Source organism: Plectropomus leopardus, chromosome 21 (assembly GCF_026936395.1).
Source record: "Plectropomus leopardus strain MGB_pleo_1.0 chromosome 21, ASM2693639v1, whole genome shotgun sequence".
In the NCBI taxonomy this organism is placed as follows: Eukaryota; Metazoa; Chordata; class Actinopteri; order Perciformes; family Serranidae; genus Plectropomus; species Plectropomus leopardus.
Genome location: NC_142196.1, coordinates 28,530,193 through 28,552,692, shown reverse-complemented (window position 1 = coordinate 28,552,692; position 22,500 = coordinate 28,530,193). Strand labels below are relative to the sequence as shown.

At 45.4% G+C, this 22,500-nt stretch overlaps 2 protein-coding genes across 8 annotated transcripts in view; both read right to left on the bottom strand.

Moving 5' to 3' along the window:
- galnt11 (UDP-N-acetyl-alpha-D-galactosamine:polypeptide N-acetylgalactosaminyltransferase 11 (GalNAc-T11)) overlaps window positions 1–5,539 on the bottom strand; it is an 8,621-nt gene extending 3,082 nt beyond the window's left edge. The window contains exons 1-7 of the mRNA XM_088072317.1: window positions 5,415–5,539; window positions 3,041–3,345; window positions 2,516–2,639; window positions 1,998–2,164; window positions 1,466–1,591; window positions 834–1,083; window positions 57–174 (exon numbers count right to left, since the gene is read on the bottom strand). Coding sequence (XP_087928443.1) covers window positions 57–174; window positions 834–1,083; window positions 1,466–1,591; window positions 1,998–2,164; window positions 2,516–2,639; window positions 3,041–3,263 — 1,008 coding nt within the window. The 5' untranslated portion in view covers window positions 3,264–3,345; window positions 5,415–5,539. The remainder of the gene's footprint in view (window positions 1–56; window positions 175–833; window positions 1,084–1,465; window positions 1,592–1,997; window positions 2,165–2,515; window positions 2,640–3,040; window positions 3,346–5,414) is intronic.
- Window positions 5,540–5,699: 160 nt separating this feature from the next.
- Window positions 5,700–22,500, bottom strand: part of LOC121940175 (5'-AMP-activated protein kinase subunit gamma-2-like) — a 28,961-nt gene continuing 12,160 nt past the window's right edge. For 5 of the 7 annotated variants that reach the window (XM_088072312.1, XM_088072313.1, XM_088072315.1 and 2 more), the window contains 13 exons: window positions 17,856–18,061; window positions 14,437–14,485; window positions 13,761–13,870; window positions 13,369–13,450; window positions 13,098–13,156; window positions 12,645–12,690; window positions 12,454–12,508; window positions 12,160–12,286; window positions 11,545–11,710; window positions 11,411–11,448; window positions 11,187–11,333; window positions 10,917–11,010; window positions 6,709–10,716 (listed from right to left, as the gene is read on the bottom strand). In XM_088072312.1, the coding sequence (XP_087928438.1) occupies window positions 10,031–10,716; window positions 10,917–11,010; window positions 11,187–11,333; window positions 11,411–11,448; window positions 11,545–11,710; window positions 12,160–12,286; window positions 12,454–12,508; window positions 12,645–12,690; window positions 13,098–13,156; window positions 13,369–13,450; window positions 13,761–13,870; window positions 14,437–14,485; window positions 17,856–18,061 (1,865 nt within the window). In that variant the 3' untranslated portion in view covers window positions 6,709–10,030. The other 2 variants (XM_088072311.1, XM_088072316.1) reach the window with 2 other exon arrangements.

Below are 22,500 nucleotides of genomic sequence, written 5' to 3'. Positions count from 1 at the left end.
GTAAACTCCAGGACCTCTCCAGGTTTTCCATGACCCTGGAATCTGCTGCTGCTCACCCTGAAGGAGATTTCCAGGTTCTCTCCGCCCCAAATGTCCATGCCGGCGTCGTATTGGCCGAGCTCGTTAAAGTACTTCCTGTTCATGGCGAACAGACCGCCGGCCATCGTGGGAGACCTGAGGAGGAGCAAAGGAGGAGGAGGAGAGAGAGGAGGAGAAGGAGAGAGAGGAGGTGCAGAGAGGAGGAGGAGGAGGAGGAGAGAAGAGAGAGAGGAGAGAGGAGGCGAAGGAGGAGAGAGGAGGTGAGAGGAGAAGGAGGAGGAGGAGAGAAGAGAGAGAGGAGGAGGAGAGAGAGGAGGCGAAGGAGGAGAGAGGAGGAGGAGGAGGAGAGAAGAGAGAGAGGAGAGAGGAGGCGAAGGAGGAGAGAGGAGGAGGAGGTGAGAGGAGAAGGAGGAGGAGGAGAGAAGAGAGAGAGGAGGAGGAGAGAGAGGAGGCGAAGGAGGAGAGAGGAGGAGGAGGAGGAGAGAAGAGAGAGAGGAGAGAGGAGGAGGAGGTGAGAGGAGAAGGAGGAGGAGGAGAGAAGAGAGAGAGGAGGAGGAGAGAGAGGAGGCGAAGGAGGAGAGAGGAGGAGGAGGAGGAGAGAAGAGAGAGAGGAGAGAGGAGGTGAAGGAGGAGAGAGGAGGAGGAGGAGGAGGAGGAGAGAAGAGAGAGAGGAGGAGGAGAGAGAGGAGAGAGGAGGTGAAGGAGGAGGAGGAGAGAAGAGAGAGAGGAGGCGAAGGAGGAGAGCTGGTCAGTCAGCTGTTATCTGATTGGTCAGCTGGTCGGTCAGCTGTTACCTGATTGGTCCGGCGGCGCCCTCGGGCCCGTTGAGCTCGGCGGGAGGGACGGGGTCCCACTTGAAGTGCAGCCCCCAGTTGAAGCCGCCCCTGACGATGGGGGACGGCGAGTAGGACAGCGTGTCGGCAGAGATGATGTCGATGACGGGACAGACTACGGTGCGGCGGTCCTTCAGGATCGGAGCGAGCAGCGGCTGCAGCCACGCCACGTTCACCTCACAGTGACTGTCCAGGAAGACCAGCACCTCACCTGGACACCAGGACAGGAGGACAGGGACAAGTGAGGTTGTAGGACACGCCCACAGGGACAGGGGAGGATGTAGGACACACCCAAAGGGACAGGGACAGGTGAGGTTGTGAGACACGCCCACAGGGACAGGGACAGGTGAGGTTGTGGGACACGCCCACAGGGACAGGGACAGGTGATGTTGTGGGACACGCCCACAGGGACAGGGACAGGTGAGGTTGTGGGACACGCCCACAGGGACAGGGACAGGGACAGGTGAGGTTGTAGGACACGCCCACAGGGACAGGGACAGGTGAGGTTGTAGGACACGCCCACAGGGACAGGGACAGGTGAGGTTGTGGGACACGCCCACAGGGACAGGGACAGGTGAGGTTGTGGGACATACCAGTGGCGTGTGAGGCTCCTATCATGCGTCCTCTGATGAGTCCTTCCCTCCTCTGGTTCCTCACCAGTTTGACTTTGTCCTGCAGATCCTCCCTGAGGGACAGATCCAGGTCGTCCTTCAGCTCCTCTGAAGACAAAGACACACACACACACACACACACACACACACACACACACACACACACACACACACAAACACAAACATGGTGTCAGGGTTCAGACACATTTTAACCAGGACTTTCCAGGACTTTCCAGGACTTTGAGTCAAGTTTTGAAGACCAAACATCCTCCGTGGAAACTATCGGTTCATTTTGTCGCTTCACAACTGCTTTTTGATTATTAATATATTATCTGAGGGACAGAGACACAGAGACAGAGACAAAGACAGAGACAGAGACAGAGACACAGAGACACAGAGACAGAGAGACACAGAGACACAGACAGAGACAGAGACCCAGACAGACACAGACATAGACACAGACACACAGAGACTGACGCAGATACAGAGAGACACAGGGACACGAGTCTGTTACCCAGCTCGCTGTGGTCGTCCACCAGGATGATCTCGTGCAGCAGGTAGGCCGGCGTCCTGTCCAGCACGCTGTGGACGGTCCTCAGCAGGGCGGACAACGCCTCATTAAAGAAACAGATGACGACGCTGGCAGAAGGTAGAGCCAGAGGATACGCCTTCTCCCGACACCTGCAGAGAGAGACAGGCGAGCTGTGAGACAGGTGAGCTGTGAGACAGGCGAGCTGTGAGACAGGCAGGCTGTGAGACAGGTGAGCTGTGAGACAGGCAAGCTGTGAGACAGGCGAGCTGTGAGACAGGCAGGCTGTGAGACAGGTGAGCTGTGAGACAGGCGGGCTGTGAGACAGGCGGGTTGTGAGACAGGCGAGCTGTGAGACAGGTGAGCTGTGAGACAGGCGGGCTGTGAGACAGGCGGGCTGTGAGACAGGCGAGCTGTGAGACAGGTGAGCTGTGAGACAGGCGGGCTGTGAGACAGGTGAGCTGTGAGACGGTCTCGGCGTGGCCGTCTCTGTTGGTCCTTACTGGGAGTCTCTGGTGTCGGGCAGGTCTCGGTGATGTCCCAGTCTGGTGGAGATGAGGACGTTGAAGGCGTGTCGATGGTAGCCGGTGTCCCTCAGCTCCTGGTCGGCCTCATTAAAGATCATCCCTGCAGACAGAAGACAAGTCATCGAGTCACCAAGTCATCGAGTCGCAGAGTCACAGTGACCTTGAGTCCTTGAAAGGCGCTGTATAAATCCAGTGTATTATTATTATTATTATTGTTATAATTGTTGTTATTATTATTGTTACAATTATTGTTATTATTATTATTATTATTATTATTATTATTATGATGATGATGATGATGATGTCACTAGAGGCTGTTGCGTTAAAGCTCTGTAGTTTCCGTGGTAGACGCATGCTGTCTAAAATCACACTGCGGAGACACACGATGTCTCCGTCCTGAGAGGACAGATTCAGTGTCCATGTCTCCGCTGATGGATTAACCCCTTCATGGCTGCAGCTCTACAGTGTCTGATTCTTCCCGAACACGCCGCAGACACTCACCCATCTCTGGAGACAGCTCCGCTCCTTGATTGGCCGGCAGAGGCCGACGCCCTGCCCTCCGCTCGGCCAGGCCCCTGGTGATTGGCTGGCCGCGGTGCTGCAGGGGCGTCCTGCCACGGCCGGGCTCCGCCCCCAGAGAGAAGTAGAGGAAGAGGAGGACGGACCAGGTCGCCGAGGTAACAAGACAACCATAACAGAAATACCTCAGCGTGACGCTGGCCATGGTGGCCCCAAGAGGACGGCCTCACATCACACTGCTGAGGACAGACAGGGGCAGGGGGACAGAGAGAGAGGACAGACAGAGACTGAGAGACAGGGGACAGAGAGAGAGAGAGAGAGAGAGAGAGAGAGAGAGAGGCCAGACAGAGACAGGGGACAGAGAGAGAAAAATACATAACACATAAAACACAACAAATAAAAAAAAACTTAAAGGAAAATAAACGTCACCAAAACTCGTATAGAAAACATGTCTTCCAAACCTGAGGTGGTGGGTTTTTAGGACACGTATTTTTCAAAAGCTGCCATAAATTTTTTAAATGAAAGCGAAGAAATCACCATCAGTTTTTGATAAAGTTTAAAGTTTGAGAGCTGCAGAATGAGCAGCGTTCACACACAGCAGCGTTCACACGCTTATTTCCTGACAGCGCTCCTCTCTTGCTGTCACATGCTGTCTTTAATGTTCTGCATCGTCTTTCTGAAAATAATCAGATGTCTTTTCATTTAAGGAGCCCTTTCTGTCCCGCTGAGGAGACAGAAGAAACACTGTCATGCTGATCTAGGATCAGTATCACCTGAGCAGGTGAGCCGAGTCAGCTGACCTGTCAATCATTCTGCTGTGTGGACCTTCACCTCCCAGAAACACAGGCGGAGGAAGACTTCTGTCCATGCATGTGTCCTAAATGTAGTCCAGATTGTGTATTTGCAGCTCAGCTCCTACAATAAGTCTAAAATACACTGTGGAAACTAAATAGTTACATTCAGACTGTTCAGGTCCAAAAATGCTCCATTGAAACCCATTCAAACTGACATTTTTGATCCCACAGCCATCAGAGCAGAAAAACAGGACTTGTATTATTTCTGGGTGTCATTCTGGGCTTTTGACTCTGAATTTGTCATTTTGACTATTTTCCACCTGATGAGGTCATTTTGACCATATTTGGCATATGGAGGAAATACATGCTATTTCCACTAGGTGACCTGTCACAGTCAATGTAGCTGCTGATCACTGACATATCCCAGACTGTCAGCAGCTACACTCACACACTGACATATCCCAGACTGTCAGCAGCTACACTCACACACTGACATATCCCAGACTGTCAGCAGCTACACTCACACACTGACATATCCCAGACTGTCAGCAGCTACACTCACACACTGACATATCCCAGACTGCCAGCAGCTACACTCACACACTGAGGAGGAGGAGACTCAACATCATAATAATTATTATATTTTTTAATCTAAAAACATTGTGGCGTCAAGACCAAAACCTGGCATTTCAAGGGACAAAAATTCTGAATATTAATGAATATTTTATATTTATGATTAAGAATGTTGTTGGATTAAAAAAATAAAGTCGGTGAAAGTAGAAAATCATATTATTGTATAAAATTTTAAAGCCTGATTTTGAAAACAGCGCATTTTGTGTTGAGAGATATGAGTGTGTGTGTGTGTGTGTGTGTGTGTATTAAAGTCCCCTGACCTGCTGAAGTTACCTTCAGAGTTAAGTCATCCCAAAAAGAGACAGTGTTTGAAACGCGGACAGATTTGGACGCTGTAGTCAAGACGAGATGTGACGGAATCGAAGCAGTCACTGATCAGGTGTATCGATCAGCTGATCGGCGTCTGATGGGCAGTTTCTCCTTAAACTGGGCGGATTTTAAAGGGACGCTGGTTCTGAGTGACAGCAGTCAGCTGCTGGCTGCGGGATGAACGCGGACACGGTGAAGAGCTGCTGCTGTCAAACAAACACACAAACACACAAACACACAAACACACAAACAAACAAACAAACAGAGAAACACACAAACAAACAGACAGACAGACAGAGAAACCCGCAGAGAACCAGCCGGACCGACACACAGCAGCTCAAACACACAAAAACTCGACTGGCCTGGGCCTCCACGCGGACAGTTTGGGGTTAAATGATTTCTCGCTGATAAAAGTTTGATTTTTGTCGGTAAATGTCCGGAGATCACGGAGGAGCTCGAAGGACGGTGTCCGATAATGGAAGTCGGTACGATAGCGAATATTAGCTTAGCTCTGCGGCGGACCGCGCTGATATCGCGAGCTGTGCGGGTTTTTCGGGCACGCGGAGACCCGGTTCGGACATCACGTCGACGGTTCGGCCTCACAGCGGGACTCTACTCACCGTTCATCGGCTCAAAGGCTCTCCGGCGGCCGGCGGGGCTGCGGCTGCAGTCGGACTACAGCTCCGCTAGCTGCTGGGTAACGCTAAGCCGCCACGTGACTTCCGCTCCCCACTTTCACAATAAAACAGATCACGCTAGAAACTTTTCAAAATAAAACGACTGTAGTCTATTTATGAGAACGTAAAGTAAAAAACTTATTATTATTATTATTTTAATATATGCTTCATTTTTATTTGACTGGGAGGTTTTCCAGAAAGCGGGTAATGTGTTAACCCTGAGAGGAGGGAAACCCCGTTACCCCGTTAACCAGAAAGAGTTAAGTCAAACTCAGTCAGTCACCATGGTAACTGACTCTGAGTCAGTCACCATGGTAACTGACTCTGTGAACATAAGGTGCTGGCTGGCAGGTTTTCTTTGAGAAACAGAGTTTACCTGTCTCCTCCCACCTGAAGCAAACTGTCAGACTCTGATTGTTCGTATTTTTGCAATCTGTTCGATATCGAAGCAGAATTATTTCGCAGCATCTTACGTCAGGAGAGGATTTACAGACCTCGATTGGATGTGCTCTCATTCCTGATGAATATTTGTTATAACGGCACAGTTTTTCACTCAATCATCGATTTGATTGATTAATAACATTCTGCGGCCGCACATATCTAATCTCACACAGCGCCCTCTGTTGGCCGAGTTTAACTCAAATGTTATTTTATAATTAGTGTTTCATTGAATTTTCATGAACACATCACGAAATGTACAAATCAACAACTCCAATATGTATAAAATAAATAAAATTTTGAAAGAAATGACTATATCGAAAATAATAAAATAAAACAAAACTCTAATAATGAATTCAATTTGAAAAGCATCCAAAAAGCTAAAATACCAACATACACTAAAAGACAAAAAACCAAATCAATAATCAAACATCAGTTCAATAAAAGTACCTTATTTTAAGTGGTTTAAAATGGTTTTCAGCAGTTTTTTGAAAATGTCATTTTTTGACATTTTTGCCTTACTATAGCCTTGCATTTTTGGTGGATTTTTGCGATTTTTTATTTATTTTATTTTTTTATGCCATTTAATGTTGTTTTTTGCTGTTTTTGCATAATCCGTTGCTATGGCGTGTCTCGGCACGTTATTTTATGTGGTTTAAAATGATTTTCAGCACTTTTTAGATCAGGTCCAGGACACTCAACGTCGTTCTGGTTTTGATGCGTCTGTGGCGATGAGATGGCGCTTCGTCCGGTCAGCCGCCGTAACGCAAAGTAAATCCAAAACACGAGGACTGAAAGATAAAGATCACAAAATTTATTCATCAACAACAGAAACATCCAGTGAACATTTATAAAAACACTCTTCGGATTCACAACGGACACCCTTCAGTCTGGAAACATGCCACTGCACCCTCACACCAACCTCTGAGACCTGCAAGACCTCAGAGACCTATTAGACTCACGAGACCTGTGAGACCTGCGAGACCTCTGAGACCTGTTCGACTCAAGATACCTGCGAGACCTCTGAGACCTGTTCGACTCACGAGACGTGCGAGGCCTCTGAGACCTGTTCGACTCACGAGACCTGCGAGACCTCAGAGACCTGTTCAACTCATTAGACCTGCAATACCTCAGAGAGCTGTTCGACTCACGAGACCTGTGAGACCTGTGAGACCTGCGAGACCTCTGAGACCTGTTCGACTCAAGAGACCTGCGAGACCTCTGAGATCTGTTCGACTCACGAGACCTGCTAGACCTGCGAGGCCTCTGAGATCTGCGAGACCTGCGAGACCAGTGAGACCTGCGAGACCTGCGAGACCTGCGAGACCTCGGATACCTCTGAAATCTCAGAGTCCTCTGAGACATAAAAGACCTAGGAGACCTCGAAGACCTCTGAGAGTTCTAAGACTTCTGAGACCTCGGAGAACTCAAAGACATCCCAGAACTTTGGGACCTCAGAGATTTCTGAGATCTCACTGAAATCAATCAGCTGGTGCCCCCCGCGGCCTCTTAGTGAGTGACACACGTGAGGCCGCCCCGGGACGCAGCCGTGCTTGCAGTTGTTTTTTTTAACGCTGTTATCTCAAGCTCACAAGACCATGATGTCATTATCTCCAAAAAATTAAGGTTTAAATTACACCAAAACGAGAACGGGAGACTCCAGACTTCAAGATCCAGTCTTATCCACATCAGATCTGTCGAGGGACTCTTGTTTTTATTTTGGCTTTAGGGGCGGGGCAGAGAACTTTCAGTGGCTGGATTTTGAATTTATTTTACCGCCAATTTTTAAGGAAAAACATGCCTTCGACAGTATGAGCCAATTTTTTTCCTTTAAATTTTTGGCGATTTTCAAGAGAGGATTTTTTTCTTTAAACGAATACTTTTAATATTTGTTTTTTTTTCTTTTTTTTACAAATTTTTGATGGTTTTCTTTTTTCCTGTAAAAATATTTGGTGACTAGAGAAAAACATTGTGATTTTTTTTTTTAATTGGACAATTTTTTTCCTCTTGACGTCAGGGCGTGAAGCAGACGTCTCTGTTTGAGACCTGATGTCTCATTTTTAAAAAGTACAAAACAATGACCTGAAGAAAAAATACAAAAAACAAATTAAAACAAAAACAAGGAAATAAAGCGTCAAAAAGCGCTTAAAAATAATGAAAATTCTGTAAAATAATTAAAAATATATAATTGACATGATTACAAACATAGTTTTTTGGGATATTTTTCCTGAGCTTCTTCAAAAATAATTTGCCAAATCTACTAATTTGTTGCCCTTTGCAGAACATTTTTTGCCAAGTTGCTCATTGCTTTTTTCCCCCGTTTTCCACAGAAATCAAATCAATTTGATATCAAAGGTCTAAAAACTGGTCATTGTTTCAAGATAGCAGCATAATAAAAAAAAAATGCAAGCAGGGCCGCTCCAGGCTTCCGTACAATACAACTAGAAACTAGAATAATTTAACAATAAAATCTTTTTTTTTTCATTAAAAATTTGACATAAAACAGACTTTTGATTTAAGTTGGTTTCTCTATAAAACAATACAATCTTTACATAAAGAGAGAGTAATATTTTTCTATTATTAATATTAATATTTTATTTGAGAATCATTGTCGTCTCAGCTACAGCAGATAAATAATCCTCCAGTGATAAAACTAAGATTAAGAGTGATTTATTGATTTTAAACTCGACCAATCAGAGCCAGCAGCTACCACAAAAGGCACCATGACAACATGATTGACCCGCCCCTTTGTGACATCACAGACGGGGTCATCAGGACGGTCGTTGAAAAGACAGGTGATGAGTCGAGTCTTCCTCTGTGACTAAAGTCATTTTCACGGCTCGTGGTTCAGTTTTTAACTCTTCCGATCAGGCGGATCGATCGCACCACAAACCAGGTGGCGTTTGGGTTTTTTTGGTGCCACCTGGTGGTTCACGCCGGCACTGCTCCTCATGTGTCGGGAGCATGATGCTCACATGTCACATGACATCTGCTGTGAGGCAGCGGCAGGACACAAACAGCCGAGGCAGGACAGCGTACGGAGGCCCATTTCTGCCAACATGACAACAAAAACTAACCGTGACTCGTCACAGTTACTCTCGGTCAGCGTCATAAACACGGCTGTCAACCATCCGTTTGTTTTCACTTCCATTATTTTAAAGTCCAGACTGACAAAGTAAAGCGATGGAGAAAAACACACCGTGGGACCGTCAGAGTTCCCCAGTTTTTGGCAATTTTCAAAGAAAAGAAAAATAGACCTTTTTTTTTCTTTAACCAATTTTAGCAATCTTTTTTTTTTTCAAAGACAAAAAAAACAAAAAACGTTTTGGCAATTCTTAAAGAAAATATTTTGGTTATTGATTATTTTGGGCAATTCTTTTGTTTACATTGTTTTTGGTGATTTTTAAAGGAAAAAAGATGAAGAATATTCTGCCTTGTTCCTGAGAGGCGAGCATGACCCGGTTAGGCCTGATGGACTCCTCAGGTCTTCTAGTTTCGGGTGATACCGGGATCATCACTGCAGCTTTAACACTCAGTGCGGTACGGCCTCTTTAAGACGGGAACGTCTGCAGGCGATGAAAAACAAATCGACAGACTGTGATCACATGGCGATGAACGCGTCAGCTGACAGCCCTGATTATCATTATCATTATTATTATTATTATTATCCTCATTATCATTATTATCATTATCATTATCATTATTATTACTATCATTATTATCATTATCATTATTATTACTATTATTATTATCATTATCATTATTATCATTATTATTACTATCATTATTATCATTATCATTATTATTACTATTATTATTATCATTATCATTATTATCATTATTATTACTATCATTATTATCATTATTGTGCAGCAGATGAAATATCAGCAGCCATAACGCTGTCATGTTGCGTGTCCACAGTGCCGGTATGCTGTCTACAGTTTCAACGACCGCTCTGATGTCAGCAAATGATAAAAGATCCCCGATTGGCTCCTGCACAGAACCCGCCCACCTCCACAGCAGCTATCCAACCACAGCCCTCCAACCCACAGCCAATACAAACCAGACCCCGCCCCTTGCAGTCCCTCTTCTTCTGTGGTGGGCGGCTCCGCTTGTTGATATCACGCTACCTCCCCCTCCTCCCCTCCTCGGATCTCCTCTGCTCCTCCTTCCTTCACCTCCTCTTCCTCCCCTCCTCCACCCGCCTCTGCTTCCTCCTCCTCTTTCTTTCCCTCCTCCTCTTCGTTATCTCCTTTATCCTCCTCTTTTTCTCCTTCCTCTACCTTTTTGTCTGCTTCTTCATCCACTTCCTCTCCTTCCTCCTCTTTTATCTCACACTCTTCCCTCATTTTTCCTTCAGTCTCCTCCTCCTCTCCTCTGTCTGTCTCTGTTACTGTTGCCTCCTCCCCTGTCTGTCTCTCTGTGTCTCTCTCTGTCTGTCTCTCTGTGTCCCCCTGCTGGCAGGTCTCAGTAGTGTCAGTGTCCTCGCATCCTGTTTCTGTCTCTGTTCCATTACCCTGCTCCTGCTGCTGCTCCTCCTCCTGCTGCTGCTGCTGCTCCTCCTCCTGCTGCTGCTCCTGCTCCTGCTGCTCCTCCTCCTGCTGCTGCTCCTGCTGCTGCTCCTGCTCCTGCTCCTGCTCCTCCTGCTGCTCCTCCTGCTGGGGTGTCTCTGTTCTCTTCTCCAGTGCCTGGTCCTGCTCCTGGTCCTTATGCTGGTCCTGGTTCAGTCCAGGCTTACCTCCTGTCTCTGGATCTGTTGAGTCCAAAGCTGTGGGCTGACAGGGCAGAGACTCCTTCCTCCCCAGACCTGCAACACAGACACAGACACAGACACAGACACAGAGACACACACACACACACACACACACACACACACACACACACACACACACACACACACACACACACACACACGATAATAACAACAACAAATACAACGACAATAATAACAATAACAAAAACAACAACAACAACAACAATAATAATAGAGGTAATGATGACGTTTACCTGCGGGGGTCAGGACCAGTGCCTGCAGGATGTCAGAGAGAGAGACGATACCAACGATTCGAGACTCTTCATCAACAACGACCAGCCTGTGAACCTGCACACACACACACACACACACACACACACACACACACACACACACACACACACACACACACACACACACACGTACGCACAGAGCAGCTGATTATCGTGTTATATTTATAGGACTAACATGTTCTATGATCTGGAACATGTCAAGCAGATGTAACACGAGATGCGTTCACTGACCTCTGCCTTGACGATGCGGTCCACGATGGTCTCGAGCGTTTCCAGTTTGTTGCACTTCATGACTCCTTCGAAGTACTGGGACCTGTGTCTGAGCGCCTGGGTGACCGTCACGTCCAGGTTGTTGTACGTCTTTTCAGCCGCCAGGTTCTGCACAGACGGACAACAGTCAGATTTCCTGCATTCCCTCCAACAGTGAAGGCAACATGTGTCTCACAGTTACTCACAATGACGTCAACTTTGGAATAGATGTCCACGACTCGACCTGCAAACACAGCACACCATCACCATCATCATCATCATCCAGCCACAGCGCAGCTACCTGCACGATGTCACTGACTGTGCTGTTGCCCACGGTTACCGTTGTGGTCGACGACGGGCAGTGCGGAGACACGGCGGTGCGTGAAGACGGACAGCGCGGTGATGAGCGGCGTGTCGGGGTGGATGTAGGCGATGTTGGCGTACGTCCCCACCGTCAACTCCTCCAGAGACTGCTTCATGAATGCTGGCATGGGCATCTCACACACCTGACACACACACACACACACACACACACACACACACACACACACACACACACACACACACACACACACCTGCAGTGAATGTGAAGTTCCTTCAGTAAAAGTACAAACTCGGTAAAACTCGGAGTCAAATGAAAAAGACCGAAGACCCTCGAGTCTCAACAGCTTCTTAAATATATATTACAGTAAAATACTGAATTCAGAAGAGAACAGGGTCAGAACTGGATACTTAAATATGATTTAGGGACTGTTAGTTATTTATGAGGTGGGGGTGCAGAGAGGGGGAGGCAGGTCAGTTCATGTCTCAGCTCTGGGGGGGACAGACACCTTTAACCGGCTGCGTGTTGGATTGATTTTAATGCCGTTCTTTAAAAGAGAACATGAGGGCGTTTTCTTTAAAAATGCCCTGCAGTGGAGAGACAGATGTCCTGCTGGGGGACAGGGGGACTCACAAAGAGCTGCAGGAACTTGAGGATCCTCTTGTGGGTCAGGATGTAGAGGGCGTTCCCGCTCACCGGATCAATGACAGGAAGTCGATGGATCTTATTCTTGATCAGCGAGTACACGGCGTCAAATATACTGCGGGACAGAGGACAGGAGACAGACAGAGGGGAACAGAGGACAGGAGTATTTCTTCAACACTGTCTGGATCACGTTTCTCTCCCTGTCCTCCTGTCTCCTTCAACAGCTGATCAACTATTTACACAGACAGACGGAGAGACAGAGACAGACGGACAGGTGTGTACCTGGCGTCAGGTGAGATGTGGACCAGAGGTTTGAAGGTCTCCTGCAGGTACAACTCTGTCAGAAAAGACACAGCTGATCAGAGGACACACAGCTGATCAGAGGACACACTGACTGATCAGAGGACACACTGACTGATCAGAGGACACACAGCTGATCACTGATGGATCACTGATCAGTTTAGAGTCAGTACCTCTCCACGTCTCGATCTTATGTTCCTCCAGCTCGTAGATCTGGACCTGACGGAGACACAGAGGACAGTCAGGGGACGGTCAAGAGGACACAGACAATCACAACGACACACGTGTCCCTCCACGTGTTTCATTTATAAACGTATAAATCTGAATATATTTTAATAGTTCCTCTGAGCTGTTTCTATGCCGACTGAACATAAATATTACACAAGACTGCAGCTGTGCACGCTCTGACTAACGTGCACTAACATGTCCTCTATCATGTCAGAACATGGAGAAGTTGAGAGACACCTGTCTTTTGTTTCTTTGCATCAGCGTCCTGCCGGTGGACATTCTGCTGTGAGACACTGATCTGATCGAGAGCTGATTCTTCACATTCAAACTAATCAAAACGCCCCGAAAACTGCCGAGAAACGCGTGTGTGTGTGTGTGTGTGTGTGTGTGTGTGTTACCATGGGGGATTTATAGTATCTGGTCAGGATGTTGATAAAGTCAGTGATGGTCAACATTCCTGTAAAACACACACACACACGCACGCACGCACGCACGCACGCACGCACGCACGCACACACACACACACACACACACACACACACACACACAGAATGGCTGTTAGAATATTCACAAAGACAAAGAGAGCACAGCTATATATAGCACATGCATGCACACACGCACGCACGCACGCACGCACGCACGCACGCACGCACACACACACAGTCTTACCCACAAAGCTCTGTTTCTTGGTCTCCCACAGCGGAGCAGCTCTCACTCCGTTTGCCACCAGAGCAAAAAACGCTTTCTTCACCTGAAACACAGAAACAACAATTACATTTAATTTATTTTCAATTATCTTCACAAGTTTGATGAGGAGAGGTAATATATATATGTACATATATATATATATATATATATATATATATATGTACATATGTATATATATATATATATATGTACATATGTATATATATATATCTATATATAAGTGTGTGTGTGTGTGTATTTATATAATTTAATATATTTGATTTCAAAGTTTATTTAATGTAAGAGACATACAAGTAGCATAATCCACACTGCACATGTCCCCCAGTGTCCATCAGCGTCCCCAAGTGTCTCACCTGCAGCGTGGTGTCAAACACCACCAGTTTGGAGCTCGTGGGGATGATGTCATAACACTTGTGACACTTCATGAAGCGCATGTAGATATCTCTCTCTGACTCCTCCACCACTGCACAGGAAACATGACACTATCACCATCTTCATCTTCACCATCACCAGCGTCATCATCATCACCATGATCATCACTGTCATCATCATCATCATCATCATCATCACCACCATCACCAACATCATCATCATCACTGTCATCATCATCATCATCATCATCATCATCACCATCACCAACATCATCATCATCATCACCATCATCATCATCATCATCACTGTCACCATCATCATCATCATCATCATCATCACCATCACCAACATCATCATCATCATCACCATCATCATCATCATCATCATCATTGCCATCACCATCAGTGTTGTCCAGAAACACAGTTTTTACCCTGAACACACACACACACACACACACACACACACACACACACACACACACACACACACACTGTCGTCCATTTAGACTCGCACACACACAGTCCTGCTGACACATTACTCCACCACTGAAAGTAGTCCCCTACAAAGTCCCTGTATGGTCATCTTTGTCTGTGAGTGTGTGAGGACATTACTGAGGTGAAGCAGCCAGTTTACAGATTCAGCAGTTTGGAGTCTTACCAGCGTCATCGGGGTCCAGCTGCTCCGACATGCCGTCTGCAGCCTCCACCTGCCAGCGCCAACACAAACACACATGCACAAAAACACGCAGGCACGCACACGCACACACACACACACACACACACAAATAGAGAGTCAGTCACAGCCTTTACGTTTCAGCCACACTGAGGTATCTCTGCTTCTATCTGCACCCAAACTGCACAAACCAACAATCAAAATCAAATAATTAATACAACAATAAAATATCATCATCAGGAAATAAAAATGATTGCCATGGATTTATTTATATGAAATAAATATGAATTTAAATATTTTGATCGGCTTTTATCTATTTTTAACTAGACTCCCTGTGTTTCAGAAAACAGCCCACATGAATTCACAACCTCAAACAATTAGAAAAATATTTTTCAGATATTTTTTCCATTGTCTTAAAAATAACAATAATAATAATAATAATAAATTAATACATAAAAAATATTTAAAGGAAGCAAGCCTTCCAACCCCACTTTCTTAAAATAACAATAATAATATTAATAATAAGTAAATAAATAAATAATGTTTTTAACCCCAGAAACAGAATGAGCTTGTTGATGAGTTATAGTTTGAGGCTTTTTTTTGTTTTGTGATGGATGGGTGAAACGTGTGATTGACAGATGTGGAATAGAGACAATCCAGCTGATTAACAGATGAACATTTTAGGGAATAAAAAAATAATATTAAATACAATAAAAATCTATCTGAGCTCCACAAACTGCTGGGACATGTTTTCCTCCAAACTGAGAGGATGATCATTATCACAATAATTCTGGAAACTGACTGACGTGAACATGTAAAGTAAATAAAAAAATATTATTAATATTCATCTGTTCTGGGTTCAGTTATCACAGGGCAGATAAACAGCATCAGGAAACTGCGTTTACTCACCTGATTCATTTCGTTCAACCTACAAAAACTTTGATTTAAATTAATTTAGTTAAAAGAACTAAACTTTAAGTAAACTTAATGATAAAAAGTAAACATAAATGAAGATTTATAATTTTATTTAACCACATTTTTTCAAATCAAAAGATTTTACACAAAAAAAATATATGATAAAGCTGCAGGACAAGAGGGACACCTGACACTGTCTGTCTGTCTGTCTTTAGAGGACACTGTTGTTATGCATCACTTGGTCATCAGGTTTCGGTCGTATTGACTGATCGATAATGTTTATTGATCGGTGACAGCAGCCGATCATCGCGTTTACAGTCAATCACTGATAAAACCTGGTGACGTCGTGCTGGCTGTCAGTATGATGTCACCGGAGCGGTTTTTGTGTTAAATCGGTGTTTTTTTCGCGGGTTTCGGCCCTGCTGAGATGCGCGGTTAGCTAGCACCTACCGGCCCGCCGCCGAGCAACCAGCGCCGCTTCAGCTTCTCCTCCGCCGGGAGCCGCACTCCGCTCACGGGTGCATGTCCCGTCTGAGTCCGGCCGAGGGGCCCTGCTTTCCCGGTGCGACCCGCCGCTGTCAGGTGCAAACAGCAGCCGCGATCACCGGAGCACCGGAGCAGCTAACAAGCTGACGAAGGTAACACCGCGCACTTCCGTTCAGTCCCTTCATAACAAAAGCCTGTAAACAGGGCGCCATCAAAACGCTTTTAAAGCTGCAGCGATTAGTCGATTAACCCTTTTTAGACCCGAGCAAAATGGCCTGATTCCTTTCAGCAACATCAGTAAAAGGCAATGAGCAACTTCACAAGAAATGTCCCAAAAAGTAGCAATGAATTAGTAAAACTTACAAGCAAAATTAATCGTCTCTCTCTCTCTATATATACATATGGTAACATAATTTTACATTTTAATTTTGAATTTAATATTTTATAATGATGATTATGAATATTATTAAATCGACATTTTATCATTTTATTTTTAAAAATTGGCGATTTCTTTTTTTTCCCTTCAAAAATGTTTGACTTTTTCCCCTTATTAATTCATTTTTAATCATTGGCATTGGCATCTGCATCATTAAATTTTAATTTGTTTTCATGATTTTGAAGAAAAACAATTAACAATACAAAAAAAATGGATATTTTCCTTTCTTTTCCATTTTCGTGATGACCGTCTTATTTTGAAAGCATCGTTTCCGGTCCCGTTCTCGTTTCCTGTGTACTTTTAAGGCTGCTTCACCGTGAGAGCAACACAGCGCCAAGCGTGAGCGGAAACAGCCGATCAGAGCCGAAGCTCCGTCGCTTCTGAGCGCATCAGCTGAAAGATGATGTTTCTGCTGAGTCAACACATGAACAGACCGATCAGTAATTAATAAACCAAACCTCGTCACAAAGGTTCAGATCCATCCATGATTATTATTATTAGGGCCCGAGCACCGAGCCGTTCGAGGACCCTCTTGGAAAGCAAGGAATTATTACTATTTTTCTCTTGAATGAATCGCATTTTTGGAGATCTAAACATGCTCAAAAACTCATGATTCTCGGTACGCTCGTCTGGACTGCCGTAAAAGTTTGTATTTTGGTGATTTCAGAAATGGTTATGACAAAAGGCTCCACAGCGCCCCGGAACATGTAGCCCCAATGGCTGGTTTTATCTACAAATACAAAATGCGGCACACGTATGTATCATGCCCAGACGCACAAAAAAGCCTCTTGGACCCACCCTCCAAACCCAACAGGAAGTCAGCCATTTTGAATTTTGTGCTGAATTTTAACGACTTTGGGCCTCACACTTTTGCCATCTTATACAGGATTAATCTGATCGACTTGAGAATTGGTGTGTCCATTCTCAACCCCTTGGTGATGAAAAGTTATCACAGGTCTGCGCAAAAGTGTTACGGTTTTCCTGTTATGTGGCGTACAATTTTGATGTCTCGCCATACAACAGGAAATTGTTGTAACTTTGGTGTACATAGTCTGATCTGCCTGAAACCTCATAGGTTTTATTGGAGTCCCGCCCTGAACACATCTGTGTGACAGTATTCAGTAGTCATGATAGCGCCACCTACTGGCAACAGGAAGTAAGCCTTAAGGGCCTATTATCATTGGATTCACATGATATTTACATGGTTTGGACAACAAATGATGTTCACAAAGATGACGTGGAATTTGTCTCCCCTCCGCTCCCGCCTAGTGGCAGCAGGAAGTACTACACCATGTGAAGTAGGTCACTCCAGGGTCCAAACTCTTTGCGTATATTATCTGACTTTCACAGAGATGTTTGACGGTTTAGTTGGAGTGCCACCAGTTCTCCGACATACATGGGGGTGCGAGGACACGTTCATCGCTGCTTGCAGCTTTAACTATTATTATGGTTATTATTATCATTATTGTTATTGTTGTTAAGAATGTGGATCATGTTTAATTATGTTTAATATTATTTAATTATGTTTCATAATACTGCAGACGGACACGGAGGACGCCAAACTCACCAGCCTGCCGACAGGAGGAGGAGGAGCCAGCTGGAAGCAGGAGGAGGGGGAGCACTGTCCAGTGTCAGGAGGGGAGGAGAAGGAGCGCAGCCTCCTGGTCTCTGGACGCCTGGGCTCCGTCAGATACGTCTCCAGACGAAAAACATTCACCTCCTGCTGACGGGGGAGAGAAGGAGGCGCAGGGGGAGGGGAGGAGAGGCTGTGAGCTGGGAAGGAGAGAGAGAGAGGAGAAGGAGGAGTCAACAGGAGGTGTCACAAATTGCGTCAACTTTGTATGTACTTTGTATTTAGAAGAAAATGTCTTTATTGTCCCCGTGGGGCAATAATGTCTGCAACAGCAGTCAACACAACCAATTCACAGCATAACAAAATACGACCAATAACACCATAAATACGTCTAATAACGTACAGCAGATGTCATCAGAGACAGTTGTGATGAATATAAAACACTGAAGGTTCATCATCAACTGTACCGCACAAGGACATCAGGGCCTAAAACCTGTTTAAAAACGCAGTCGAACCCGATGTTCTGAGATGTTGGGTTTTGCCCTCTCAGAGAAAGTATATCTCCTCCCTGATGGCAGAAGCTGAAACTCTGCATGGAGAGGGTGATGTGGGTCAGCTAACATGACCTTTGCCCTCTTCATGGCTCTGACTTTGAAGTTAGTGGCAAGTTAGTGCCATTGATTTTCTGGCAGTTTAACAATGCGTCCAAGCCTCATTTTATAGACCATGCTGAGGTTGCCGAAACCAACAAATCACTGCAAAAGATAAAACTGACTCAATAAATGATGAATAAAACTTCATTAAAAGCAAACTGTCAACAATAAAATCCCGTAATTTCCTCAGAAAGAGCCGTCTCTGATTGGCCTTTCTGCAGATGTAGTCAGTGTTGGCCTCAAAAGTCAGTTTGTCATCCAAGATGGTGCCAAAAACTTCTATTGGCTCACTGTCTCCACAGCTGTGCCATTTATGAAAGTAGACATGAAGCTGCAAGCACGAGTTGTTGCACCATTGAATGATTGTCCGAAACTGGACCGTGCTCCAGCTCGTGGTCTTACAGGAGGCTGACGACCAACAAATCATCTGCTAACGATGAAACTCGACTCAACCGTACTCTGACAGTCGTTATTGTCCGGCACAAATAATAAAGGGGACGGGACACGCCCTTGGGGTGACCCTGTAGAGCATGTCAGAGCCCCAGACCGAGTGTCTTTGACACGCGTTGTCTGCGACCTCATAGACCGGAAGTCAACCAACCAACATGTAGCGCCAAAATCAAAGCCAGGTATTCTCCAAAGCCTGCTGGCTGGACTGTGCGGCTGCGTACGGTTAAAAGCTGACGAGAAATCGATGAAACGTAAGCGAGCATGGCTCCTCACTCCCTCAAGGTGTCCAACAACCAGACGGAGCAGCGTTGCAATGGCATCCTCCCTTCTGCTGCTGATCAGCCAACTGAAGAGGGTCACTTACACTTTGTGTCGTAGTCAGCGGGCTTCGCTTCATGAGGCGTACAGATGCTTTCATAACTCAAGAGGTAGGCGCCACTGGGCGATCATCATTCAGCATTTTTGGTGACGGGACCTTAACCACTGGCACAACAGTGGATTCTTTCCTGAATGAAGGGACTTGTTTTTGAGATAAAGAGAGCTGGACAATAAAAGTGAAAATGCCACTTAAAAATGGAGCACAGATTTTAAGTCGTCACCCACTGATGCAGTCAGACCTCTGATTTTTTCTGCCATTTGTATGTTCAAGTATTCTCGTGACCTCAAGTTCATCAGTAAGGATCTGACTGCCCTCTCAAGCAACCCTGAATTCAGCCAATTTATCTGAGAAATTATGTGAATCAAATCTCACATAAAATTGGTTTAAGTCATCTGCCGGGACAGAGTCAGACTTGTCGGGATTAAAAAGGCCCCTTTCCCTGCCCTGGACTCCCACCATAGATTTAATTCCTCTCCAGGCACAGCAAGAGAGACCACTCTGAAGTTAATCCTCCACTGTCCCTTTAACTTTCATTCTGGCCAGCTTAATTTCCTTTTTCACCAGCCTTTGAGCCTCCTTGATGTCCTCTTGGTGCAAAGCTAGCTTTTTCTGATTTATAATATTCTCGAGGGATTTACTAACTCAGCATTTATTGTTGGGGTATATTGTAACTGTCTTTTTGGGGGTAATATATCCTGATACAACATCCGTCAGCTCATCTGAATCAGTACGATTATCTTTAAAAACATCGGTATGATAGCAGCCATTCAGCTCACGAACGGCGCCCTCTGTCCGCATGGCAACCTCTCTGTCCTCATGGCAACCTCTCTGTCCGCATGGCAACCTCTCTGTCCTCATGGCAACCTCTCTGTCCGCATGGCAACCTCTCTGTCCGCATGGCAACCTCTCTGTCCTCATAGCAACCTCTCTGTCCTCATGGCAACCTCTGTCCGCATGGCAACCTCTTTGTCCGCATGGCAACCTCTCTGTCCTCATAGCAACCTCTCTGTCCGTAAGGCAACCTCTCTGTCCGTAAGGCAACCTCTCTGTCCTCATGGCAACCTCTCTGTCCGCATGGCAACCTCTCTGTCCTCATAGCAACCTCTCTGTCCTCATGGCAACCTCTCTGTCCTCATGGCAACCTCTGTCCGCATGGCAACCTCTTTGTCCGCATGGCAACCTCTCTGTCCTCATAGCAACCTCTCTGTCCGTAAGGCAACCTCTCTGTCCGTAAGGCAACCTCTCTGTCCTCATGGCAACCTCTCTGTCCTCATAGCAACCTCTCTGTCCTCATAGCAACCTCTCTGTCCTCATAGCAACCTCTCTGTCCGTAAGGCAACCTCTCTGTCCTCATGGCAACCTCTCTGTCCTCATAGCAACCTCTCTGTCCTCATAGCAACCTCTCTGTCCTCATGGCAACCTCTCTGTCCGTCACAGTTATGGTCAGCGGGGCCTCGTGGCGCCATTGCAAAGGATTTAAATGCCCCTTTTAAGGTGCCATAGCATAAGTCCAGCACTTTACCATGTCTTGTACAGGTTACATACTGCGAGAAGTGACCAAGGGGCTTTTTATGACTGTAAGAGATAAAATCAGCAGGTATAAAGCGTGAGGTATCACACCGGAGACCACATCTACAATGCATGATGTGAATTAAAGTGCTTCATACCTACACTCATTATATATAGTATAATATGGACAGACAGATATGAGTGTAGGTATGAAGCATTATATGTATGTGTGTGTGTGTGTGTGTGTGTATGAACACCACGTCTATAATGCATAATGAGGACTTTCATAATGAATTATAATGCTTCATACACTCAGAGTTACCAAAATGACATAATGTTCATTTTAATTTCTGAGGATTTCCTGTCTCACAAACTGAAAAACAACAAAGTGAGATACCGACACACAGGCACACATACACACACGCACACATACACATACACACACGCACACACATGCGCGCGCGCGCGCACACACACACACACACACACACACACACACACACCTCTTTAACAGATTACAGCAGAGGGACAGTTCACTTAATGCTCTGTGATACTAAGAATGTCTCTGTCTGTGTCTGTCTCTGTCTCTATGTGTCTCTGTCTCTTGTGTCACACACAGTCCTGAATGTAACTGAGTACATATACTCAAATGCTTAGAGTACAGCTTTCAGGTACTTGCACTTTCCTTGAGTATTTTCTTTGCATGCCACTTCATATTTTTACTGCACAACGTTTCAGAGGGAAGTATTTGTCTTTTGTGTATTTGACAGTTTTAATGACTTTACATGTGAAGATTTCATTACGAGTTAATCAGATATGGTGTTAAATAAATCATTTGGGGTGAAATTTATATTTTTTTATAATTTTAAGTTTCAGGGTCTTTTTTTCTTTCATTTTTATGTTTTAACATTTTTTAGTTTGGGGTTCTTTTTTTCTTTTTTATTAGGAATATATTTTGAGTGGGTTTCTTTTTTGATTGTTTAGTTTAGTTTTTTTAGTTTTTGAGTTTTGGGTGTTTTTGTTTTTTTTTAATAAGTTTCAGATGTTTTACTTGTTTTGTTTTCTTAATAACTGTAAGGTTTTTAAGGGCTTGTTTGTTCAGTTTTTTTCTGCATTAGGTACTTTTACTGTGAGTACACAAAGAACACGATTATACCTACATACCCATGTAACATTTTCAGTGCAGTACCACTCTGATCGTGTAGCTGTGAAAGTTGCGGTCCGGCCATCTGGCGGCGTGTAATAACGCGGTGAACGGTTCTGTACGGCCGACGCCGTCCAGTGGCGATTCATACGGATGTTAAAAGGCAGCTTTTGGCGTCTGGCTCTTACACTGAAATCACAGAGACGTGCCGACTGACGAGCTCACAGTGTTTGTCACGTGTCACCTGCATCGAAGGTGACGGACGACTTTCAGACGCTAACGTGGTCACACGCCATCCTCCGTTAAATTTGTGGGGAAATACAACAAAACACAACAAGGGCACCTCCCGGTGGTCACTATGGAAACAGGAGGTGGTTACCAGGGTGTTTTGGGTGATGTCACAGTCATGAAGTCACGGCTGACTGTTGGCAGTGAACCTGGCCGGTTACCGAGGGGTCCGTGTTTGTATGTGAGATGGTTGCTATGGTGATTCAGCGTGGTTGC